This window comes from Solanum tuberosum, unplaced genomic scaffold, assembly GCF_000226075.1.
Source record: "Solanum tuberosum cultivar DM 1-3 516 R44 unplaced genomic scaffold, SolTub_3.0 scf00132, whole genome shotgun sequence".
NCBI classification, from domain to species: domain Eukaryota; kingdom Viridiplantae; phylum Streptophyta; class Magnoliopsida; order Solanales; family Solanaceae; genus Solanum; species Solanum tuberosum.
Genome location: NW_006239055.1, coordinates 39,773 through 49,836, shown reverse-complemented (window position 1 = coordinate 49,836; position 10,064 = coordinate 39,773). Strand labels below are relative to the sequence as shown.

At 34.6% G+C, this 10,064-nt stretch overlaps 1 protein-coding gene across 1 annotated transcript; it reads right to left on the bottom strand.

Moving 5' to 3' along the window:
• Positions 1-2,608: 2,608 nt before the first annotated feature.
• On the bottom strand, positions 2,609-8,628 carry LOC102580758 (copper methylamine oxidase-like). The gene is made up of 12 exons (XM_006350988.2): positions 8,345-8,628; positions 6,503-6,612; positions 6,098-6,403; positions 5,821-5,933; positions 5,416-5,746; positions 4,961-5,176; positions 4,642-4,878; positions 4,363-4,548; positions 4,137-4,277; positions 3,228-3,496; positions 2,989-3,070; positions 2,609-2,900 (listed from the first exon to the last, which is right to left on the bottom strand). Exons 1-12 carry the CDS (start codon positions 8,610-8,612, stop codon positions 2,760-2,762), a joined length of 2,400 nt encoding a protein of 799 aa, XP_006351050.2. The 5' UTR covers positions 8,613-8,628; the 3' UTR covers positions 2,609-2,759.
• Between the last annotated feature and the right edge of the window lie 1,436 nt (positions 8,629-10,064).

Genomic DNA, 10,064 nt, shown 5'->3' with positions numbered 1-10,064 from the left:
GCAGGTAAGAAATTCCTACTAACCAGACAAAAAGTAAGTTTTCACTCACTACCAAAGCGCTGTCGCACCACTACTATTTTCGGCGTAACGAGGTTTTAGTCTTTACGAGGGCACCCCCTAGCCAGATTCAATCCCAAGGGTCAATCAAGCCTTTGAAACTAGTGATAATAGTCGTCACAGTCTGAGTTCCTGCTTTCAACAAGACTTTCTTAGCTTGTCAAACTTTCTCTCCTTCACCAGGAAAGTTATCCAGTAAGCAAGATCTTTGATTGATGTGCCTGAATAAGGTTGATCAATGGTAGCTGCTTGGAGCTTTCTCTATACCTTAATTGCCGGTCGGCGCCCACCCGACTAGAGGGATTGAGAAATTAATTGAGGACAAAACTTATATTCAAGCTTTACCTTATTATGATCGTTCAGAGGGCGATTGCGGGGTCACTGAATGAAGTCCTCCGTTTCTTTCGGAGGTGCTGACCCGCAGCGAGGCAGAGATGACTAAGTTTGGTGGCAAGTTTTGTTGGAAAAAGAATGTTTTTCAGCGGGAGTCTCATCTGGGTGGCTGGTTCAGTCGCTTTCGAGAATAGAGGAGATAGACTGGTCTATAAAAGGTACCTTTTGGAACTAGAAGAAGGAATGTAGGAGCTAGTCTTCAAAGTTATCCGGCATATGGGAAGCCGTGCTCATTGGCCTGTGGCGAGGGGTGATAATTATTCTATATTGCTGGGGTAAATAGCCCCTTTCCCAATCCGAACTTGGTTTATCTGATGCTTGGCTGAAGCTTACTTGCAAGCACAACATCTGTCTCTTAGTCCTCTTTGGACAACCTTTAATCAGATCCCTTTCGACTGGACAAATTCAATAGCTGCTCCTAGCGTGTTGTCCATCAGACATAAGTTCTAGATATTGCCCAGAATTTGTGATCAATTGAATAGGTTCAGTCTCTTGAAATATACTGAACATTTACCTTATAGTTAGAACTTATGTCTAATGGACAATAAAAGTTTTTCGAATCCACATGATGTATTTAAATGTTGACAAAGGCAAATAGAACTAATTAATGTTTTTTAATTCATAGATGAGGAAGAGAAGCCTAGACTTTATTATTGACACATATCAACAAAGCATTCCCTTGGGCCTTACTTGGAGCTGCTCAAGGTTAATGGAACCCTAGCAATTGTGGGTGCACCTTCTAAGCCTTTGGATTTTCCAATATTACCCTTGATATATGGTATGTGTTACATTAATTATTAACCTTTTACCTATTTGTTTATTTATATTATATAGTTTCTTAATTAGCTACTATAATTCAATAATAAAATGTGTTGATGATCAATATATAGGTAAGAGAACAGTGAAAGGAAGTATTATAGGAAGCATAAAAGAGATTAAGAAATGATGGACTTTTGTGATTAAGAAATGATGGACTTTTGTGGAAAACACAACATTTTGAGTGACATTGAAATTGTATCAACAGATAAAATTAATGAAATGTTTGATAGGCTTGAAAAAAAAGATGTTAAATTTCGTTTTGTTTTTGACATTACTGGAAAATCAAAACTAGAGTATTAGGAAAAAAAGAAAGAAAATAAACTCTCTTTTTTTGTTTCCATTTAATTGTAATAATTCATATATTGGTTACCACTCTCATCTTTTTTTACCTTTGTTTTCTTGTGACTATTGCTTACCCTTAAAACGGTACAGTTTAATTTAAAATGCTGAGTCAGTCTTTCCTTCCATGCTTGATCTCCTGACTCGACACGTGTCCAATTTGGTTTTTTACCCATACAACTATAATGTATTGATTTTTCTTTTCTAGTTTAAAGCTAGGAATACACAACATTTTCTCACTTCCTAGCTTGAGTGTGTATGTTTAAGATACACTACCTTTTTTTGTTTTTTTTTTTGGACTCGAATTTACAATCTCGTGATCAGAGATGGAGGGTGCTTACCATTAGAGGGACTCCTCTTGTCACCAAACTAATAGGCTTCAGATATGTGATAGATATTTATGTTGCGGAAGTTGAATATATAGAGAGTGATGAAATCATAACTACTACATCTAAATGTAGCTATTAAATAGTAAATGAGACAACAATATAAAGAACACAAGGAATTTACAAGGTTCGGCAAAATTTTATTTTCTTTTGCATACTCCTCGGACACAACCAACCAATATTTATTCTACTCCAAAAGAGTACAAGTAAAATACTACAAGAGAGAAAGAAGATCAAATGTCTTAGAAGATGAGAAGGCGAGTGAGAGATGTGTTACGAATGAATTAAGAGCTAACCTATTTATAGGAGTAAAATTTTTTCGTATTGATGTCATCCATGATATCACCATGTGTCAAAATGTCAAGATTTAACTTGTGAAACCATTTTATGGTTTACCTAATTAAATTTCACCTACAAAGTTGCTATCTTGACTTTTGTACCAATGAAGAATTATCTTCCTAGCTATTAAATCTTCACATTAATTCATCTTTGAATCTTGTCAAATTTAACAATTTGTTTGTCCATCCCAAGTTTACTTCTTGTAATTATACAACAAAATTCTGAGCATGGTTAACAACTACTAGTACAAGATGAAATGCAAGAACCGCGATAGCTACTCAACGACCCGATTTTATTAGTTTTTCTTGTGACATTGTTTATAAGATTAATACACAACAAACCAGTAATATGCTCATGTTCCTGCTGCACCTACTAATTCATTACTCTTTAAGTCTTATTAAATGAAGCTTTGAAGGCTCATGTCCTTCAAAGCTTGGCCATCAAACCAGTGGTAGTGTGTTTTGCTACACTACTATTATCCGTGACTTCGCTGTCTCTGCTTTCTGAGTCACATCCAGAAGGCGGAGGGACATCAACAGCCGGAGAGCAGTTAAAGAATCCATGGGGCTGCACCAACACATACACGAAATAAGCAACAGATAGTGATAGAGATACGTAACATAACATGCGTTCTCAAATATATATATATATATACCTGAAGCATAAAACCAATGTGTTCTACTGGCATAACAGGCCAATCTTCCAACCGAGGAACGTGTGTGATTCCAAAAATGTACCTGAAATAAACATTGTTGATCAAAACTTGAACGCCTACGTTTTGATCCTTACATAGGTTTGTTAATGTACATATAACGTTCCATGTCTAGAATTTGTTCTAATCTGAAATGTTCATTGCACTAACGTAGTATCACTTGTTGTCGAGAGAGAACTGACCAGAGAACAGTATCACTTTCTTCCAGAGGTCGGTCTTGCTTGACCCAAGAAGCTAATCCTTCGCCAGCACGGGGATTTTGATTAGGAAACTCTCCACCTGGAAAATCTTCTCCAGGTGCATACTGTGTAACCCATAAATTGTGCTTCAGAAATGCAGCCCTTCGCAAAAATTTTGCCTCGGGACCAGCCAATGGCAAACAGTTTGGACCGGGTACAAGCTTGTACCCTGTTAGTTGTCCAGTTCTATTAACTGTTCTGGTATTCCGAACCTACAAATCAGAAAGTTCACAGTCAAATTTATGTAACACACACTGGTGTTAACATTAGAATCACAGCCAAGGCGCGGTCTTAAGATTATAGCTTGGATTTTGCAAGGGTGCCACGACATTGTTGGAGGACCGGAGCAACATAACTTAAGAACAAATTAGTCAAAAATAGGTCCACAGAAGCTAGGTGCTCAATTTCAGTTCAACAACAGTAATACTGGTGAAATTCCACAAGTGGGGTCTAGGGAGGATAGATTGTACGCAGACCTTACCTCTACCTCATGGAGGTCGAGAGGTTGTTTCCAAAGGACCCTCGGCTCGAGTACAACAAATCAAAGTAGTTATGCAAAGCAAAAAACGACTATGAAGAAAACAAAGCAACTAATAAGGAAAGAGCAATAACAACAAAATAGAACGATAGCAAGACACTACAAAAATAAGTCTAATACTATGACAGACACCACCAAGCCTCTACCCGTCAAAAAGCAAGACAAAACAGTTTATGGTCAAGTTTATGCTTTCAGAAAATTGGCCCTTTCGTCACCTTTTTCCTGATAACACTTTGAGAGAAAAGGAATTTATAAGTGATAAAACAAGACTGATACTGGAATAAAGGATAACACAGTCAGGTAAAGACTCTTACAATCCAATGACGAGCAGAGAATGGATCACAATCGCGCATTGCTTGCAATTCAGACCTAAGCAATGTCTCTTCAGCATAGAATGCATTATTATGAACATTTTCCTTCCCAGGTTCTTCAACTTTAACATTTACTTCAACAACCTAAGAAAATAATTATAATTACCAAAAGCATGTTACTGTTGTGAAAAAAATCATGATTGACCATTTCAATCACTAAAGTAGATACCTGATTGTGTGCTTCTCCTGGCTTACAATCAACTGCCATATTCATTCGTGCTACGAAGAAATGTTGATGAACTGGTGCATACAACCCTGGTGCAATTGTGGTGCCATATTTGCGAGATTCTCCAGGTTGCAATGCTCCTAAACTAAGAATTCCCGTGAGTTTAACTTCTGCTTCAATTTTCCCATCCTGAAATTTCATTTAGTGTACATACAGTTATAAAATATTCAAAGTGAAAGGTATTAATATTTCAATCCTCGTGACGATTTTTCTTTAACTTACCTGGTAAAAGTGCCAGTAGAATGCATATTCATAATTGGCAACTGTACAAACAAAAGACACTGTCAATCGTCTAGAACGTCTAACTTCAGAAAGGCCAGTTCTCCAATCTTGATGCTTCCAAAGCATTCCATGATCTTCTTCATGCAAGCATACACAATTCTCTGTTGTTTCAACTCCTCCTGTGAAATTTGTAAAATGGGAATCGAAGTACTTTATGTATCCTAAACAATCACATCCCTGCAAATATTATTTTGTTGTAGTAAGTACAGTCGAGAAAATTGCAAACGTGTGATGTTTAGATCATAGATTAGTAACTGACTCTCTTTAGTGAATGAGCATTCTTTCCGAGGCCATCTTCTCCTGCATCAAATGCATTCTTTCTATAATGTGGATCATTTGGATCTCCATAGGGGACAACCATCTCCACAAAACTCAATCGATGTGCTATGGGTCTACGGCCTCTGCTCCCATCAAGATATGCAACAGAGTGTATAACTAAACCCTCTCTCGGAGTGAAACCTATCCGAAAGTTCCACTGCCACACAGAAATGAACAATGTCAACGTGATACAGAAAGCCAAAAGAAGAGAAAACTACACCTCAATACCTCTGGGTGATCTAGTTTACAAAATATGTGCACAACATATACAACCGAGTGTATATGTAGTGTATACTTCAGTCATGTTTGGTAAACTAGATGGACGAATGGTATATATTGATAACTATCCTGTCAAAGAATGCTTCATAGCAAGTAAGCCTGAAAACATGAGAATACCTTTTGCCATTCTACATAGTTCCCACTAATGCGAAAGCTTGGACCCTCGGGCTGAATAATATGCAGGGGTTTCACATCACTTCGATCAACCCCTCCTCTTGTCTCACCAGCTGTATAATTCCTCAATGGATCAACTGGAGGTAACGGGACAAGTTTTCGATCTTCAAATTCTATGATCTCCATATTTTGCACGTCAACAAGCACATGTATTCCTTCAACTGGTCTTGCATATCCATTTTCCATTGGGCAATCGCTCTCCGATCTGCAGAATACTAGTGGTTTTGCAAGCCTCCGGCTAGGAGCATCCGCCTCACTATGATAACCAACACACCTGTCGGAGAGTATACATTCACGATAAGAAACTAGAAAGAACAGAATTCTTAATAGACGCGGATTTTAACTAACCAAGGATCAACCATCACGAGATCCATGTCATCGATACCCCTTCTCTTCATTGCTTCTCTGAAGGGCGGATAATTCTTCACCACAGCTTCACATTCAGCATATTCTTGAGCATCCTAAAATTAAACATTTCACTTAATTGACACACAACACTAATTGGACAGGATGACTTCAACTTTATTGTTTTTCTAAAACGTCAAATATTTTGAAACAAATTCAGTTTGCCCTATAATGACTCCGACATATAAAATGATTGAGAGACATTAGTTTAAGTGCATACTATAGGTGGTTGAACATCTGGTACAGAATTAGATGAGATAACTTTTCCCCTATGATGTCCGCCACGAGCAGCAGCGTGTACTTCAGTTAGCTCAACAATCCATATGCTTGTCTCATTTGTTTTCTTATTGTAAACAATAAGTCTAGCTCTTCTTGGAGGAAGTTTAGTTGGAATTAGAGATCCTCCTTTGTTTCGGGGCATCAACGATGATTGGAAAGGTGGAAAGAAATATGCATCTGCTAAAGCAACAACACTTTTATCTGGTTCCAATAAAACCACCTCAATAAATCGCATTCCATCTCTGACCTGAAATATTGTAAGTCGCAAAGTGGCCTTAAAGATCTACGTACTAAAAATAGGTTGCACGTACACAACTTATCGATGTATAATAAATCGATTAAGAACCTCAGGCGTTTCACCAGCAGCTCTAACGGTTGCAACAGCTACAGAGATCTCAGCAGCAGATAAAGGATCCAAAGGATGGCAAGTTTGAGCCTTTAGCATGATTTGGATACCTGCACCATGAACATTGAATCTTTAAGTTAACTATTTTCAACATCCTCATGTTATTTTTTTTAGGATAATATTCCGTTTGTTCATTTTTACTTATTCACGTTTCACTAGGCACACACTTAAGAAGTAGTAATTGATAAAATGATAATTTTATTATTCCTTGTGTCTATCTTTAGTTGTCCAGTATTTACTTGACACACTCATTAACGAGCAATGAATAAAATGACAAATTTACTATATTACTCTTTGAATATAAAAAATTTAATGTTTTGAAAAATATTTGTAGTTAATAAGGTAAAGTATGAACTAAGAGTTCGTTTGGTACAAGGGATAGTTAATCGCAAAATTAATTTTGGGATGAACTTATCCATGTTTGGTTGAGACAAAATCGCAAGATAACTTATTTAGGGACACTAATCCTGGGATTGTAGTGTTACTTTTCCATTTGTTTGTCTTTTTTTTTTAGGCCTAATTCATCGGTGACCCCCTAAGGTTGACACTAATTTTCACTTAGACACCTCAACTAGGCTTTATTCATTTTAGACACCTCATGTCATATTTCGGTGTCATTTTGACACTTTTTTATAATCGCCAAATGTGTAAGGTGTGTGTAACTCACTTGCCGATGACGTGTCAAAATGACAAATTAAATAAAGACATGTGGCATAAATATTGAAAATAATTTTTAAATAATGTAATTTGAGTAGAAAAAAAGGGTCAATGACTTGATGACACGTGACAATTTTTATCCAAATAATTTTAAAAAAAATTAACCACTTGCACTATCCATCCTATGTTGTCTTCTCCTCCACCCCTCCCCCACCAGATTGTCTTCTCCACAGTCCACAACCCCCTACCCTCCCACACTCAAATCATCTTCTCCACTACCTTCCACCCACACCCCCCGAACCCCAACCTCTCACAATCCAGATTGTCTTTCTCCAAAATACTTTCATAGAAATTTAACTAATTGAAAAAAATTATTTTACAAAAGCACAATTTCTTTATAAAAACTAATTCGTCTTACTTATAACTTCAAATAAAATTAAATTCTTCAAATCTAATCAAAGAGTTCCCTATTAAAAGAACTTCCTAGAACTTTTAAAAATTATATATATGTCGTTTTTTTTTCAAAACATTCGAGAAGGAAGAATAACAACAAAATAAGAATAGTTGTTTAAGCTTGAAATATCTTGGTGTTGTAGCACCATTAGATTTATTTATGTATAAAAGGAGTTTAAGTTTTAGAAAATGGTGGCTAAAATGGGGGAAGAAAAAGAAGAAAAAAATAAATAAAAATAGGTTAAATAAGCCCTCCACGCGCTGGTAAGGAGGGTATCACACTCACTATGTCATGTCAGCAAAAAATGTCAAAATGACACAACGGGACATGACATGAGGTGTTTAGAATGAACAAAATCTAATTGGAGTGTCTAAGTGAAAATTAGTGTCAACTTTAGGGGGCACCATGGGTTAAAAAAGAATGTTTCTCTTTTACAATTTTTTAGTTTTAACCACGTGACATATGTTTAAGACAATAAGATTACCAGATATTTTGGTACATTTTATATATTTTTAATTTAAGATCACAATATTTAAAATAAAATAAAATTATCGTCTTAATTATCATATTAAATCAAAACATTACGAACAAATTAAAAGAAAGAAAACATATACGATCCCTCAATATAAAAAAGAAAATGATCAACTAATATTAAACGAAAATAGTATTACCTTTGGTTGAGGTATTGGAGGGAAGAGGTTCAGTATTGCTTGCCAATGAAGCTATAGCTGATGGAGTTTGTTTCTGCTTATTATCGTCTGTGGACGGGATGACGGTCCACTTCTGCGGACCGTCATCCACCACAACAGCAGTCGCTGCTGTCGCCTCGCGACGGAGGAGGGAGGTAGAAGGACAGGAATCAGTAAAAGATTTTGCCACTTTTTTTGAAGTAGTGGCCATATTGTGAGTAGTGATTATTAGAAAGGAAGAAAATGGCATATATTATGAAGAGATAATTTTGTAACTTTAAAAAAAGAATCTCAAAAACCAAGAGAGACTCTATTTGTATCTTTAGATTTTATAGAGAAATGGATCTAAGCAGACATATTTTTTTATTTGTTTTTCCTGCAACACTGATATTATTTGGAAACATGTGCAAAACATAAATTTTTTGTTGAAAAATTTAATTATTGTCTTATAAATTATAAAATTATGTTGGTTATATACGTATATATATTACTGTCAGAGGCGGAATTAGATGGGTTTGTGGGTTCGAACGAATTCACTAATTTTTTTATAGACTCTGTACTTGTACTAAAAAATTAAATAAATATATATTTATATTAACTTGTGAATCCTATAACAAAATTTATTGGAGACGGTGAAAATGTCTTCACACTAGTATTGTGAGTTCAAACAACACTATCAATTTTCGTCTTAAAATTTAGAGCCTCAAATTTCTAATACTGACTCGGCTCTGATTACAGTTGTACAGGGGACTGGGGAGAATACTATTCTTTCTTTTTTTTTAGTCCTGAATCATGTAATTTATTTTATTTTATTTTTGTCTCTTTTCACCTCTAATTAAATTTTTTTATGACTTTTTGAGACCTCACGCATTTTGGTAAATTTTAAGAAAAAAAAAAAGGTAAATTTTAAGAACTTAACATGTCACTCGTAAAAAAGTGAAAATGTTATAGCAAAGTACACTCGTACATATTTGAGTCTTTGACATAGTTCGAATTTTGAAGGTAACATAATTAAATTCTGATCATAAATTACGTAATTATGATTAAAATAATAAATAATGATTCCAAAAAAAAAATGATTCCTTTATTTTCTTTTAAAATGTTGTCATTTACACAATTCTAGCTAAAAATTATTTATTCACAAATATATCTAAAATTAGTGAACTTATCAGCGCTTCGCGCGGAGAAATGAACTATATCACTCGTCTTTTTTTCTGAAATAATTTTTACTTTATTTAAAAATTAATTTTGACTATGAAAAATTCAAATTAAACCTCCATGTTTAGAATTTCAAATAAAATGTTATTTCGTCTCATTTGTGAAAAAATATAATAAAACACAACTCTAATTTTAAAAATTTCTAGTAAAATAAAAAATATTTAATTTCTAATTATATATGGCCAAATGCCCACCAAATTCATGATTTACCCTTTTTGACATGAGTCGAATACATAAAATTTAAGGAGATGACATATTTTATATCCAACATATGTTTGTTATTTAATTTAATGTTTATTTCTAACATAATGTTGAAATGAATATTAGATTACGTATTCTTTTAATATATAAGTTATAAGTTATTTTTTAAATTATAAAAAAAAGTACTTTCAAAGTGTAATGCCCATTATTACTCTTTAATTTATTTACGTGAAAATATTAAAAACTAGTATATATATATATATATATATATATATATATATGA

Bases quoted from the DNA above. Each gene is read 5' to 3' on its own strand.
- LOC102580758 (XM_006350988.2), bottom strand. From the start codon at position 8,612: ATGCCATTTTCTTCCTTTCTAATAATCACTACTCACAATATGGCCACT. The intron at 5,934-6,097 runs GTATGCACTTAA...GTTTAATTTTAG, and splicing joins CAGATGTTCAACCACCTATA to GATGCTCAAGAATATGCTGA. The intron at 3,071-3,227 runs GTCAGTTCTCTC...TGTTTATTTCAG, and splicing joins GAAAGTGATACTGTTCTCTG to GTACATTTTTGGAATCACAC.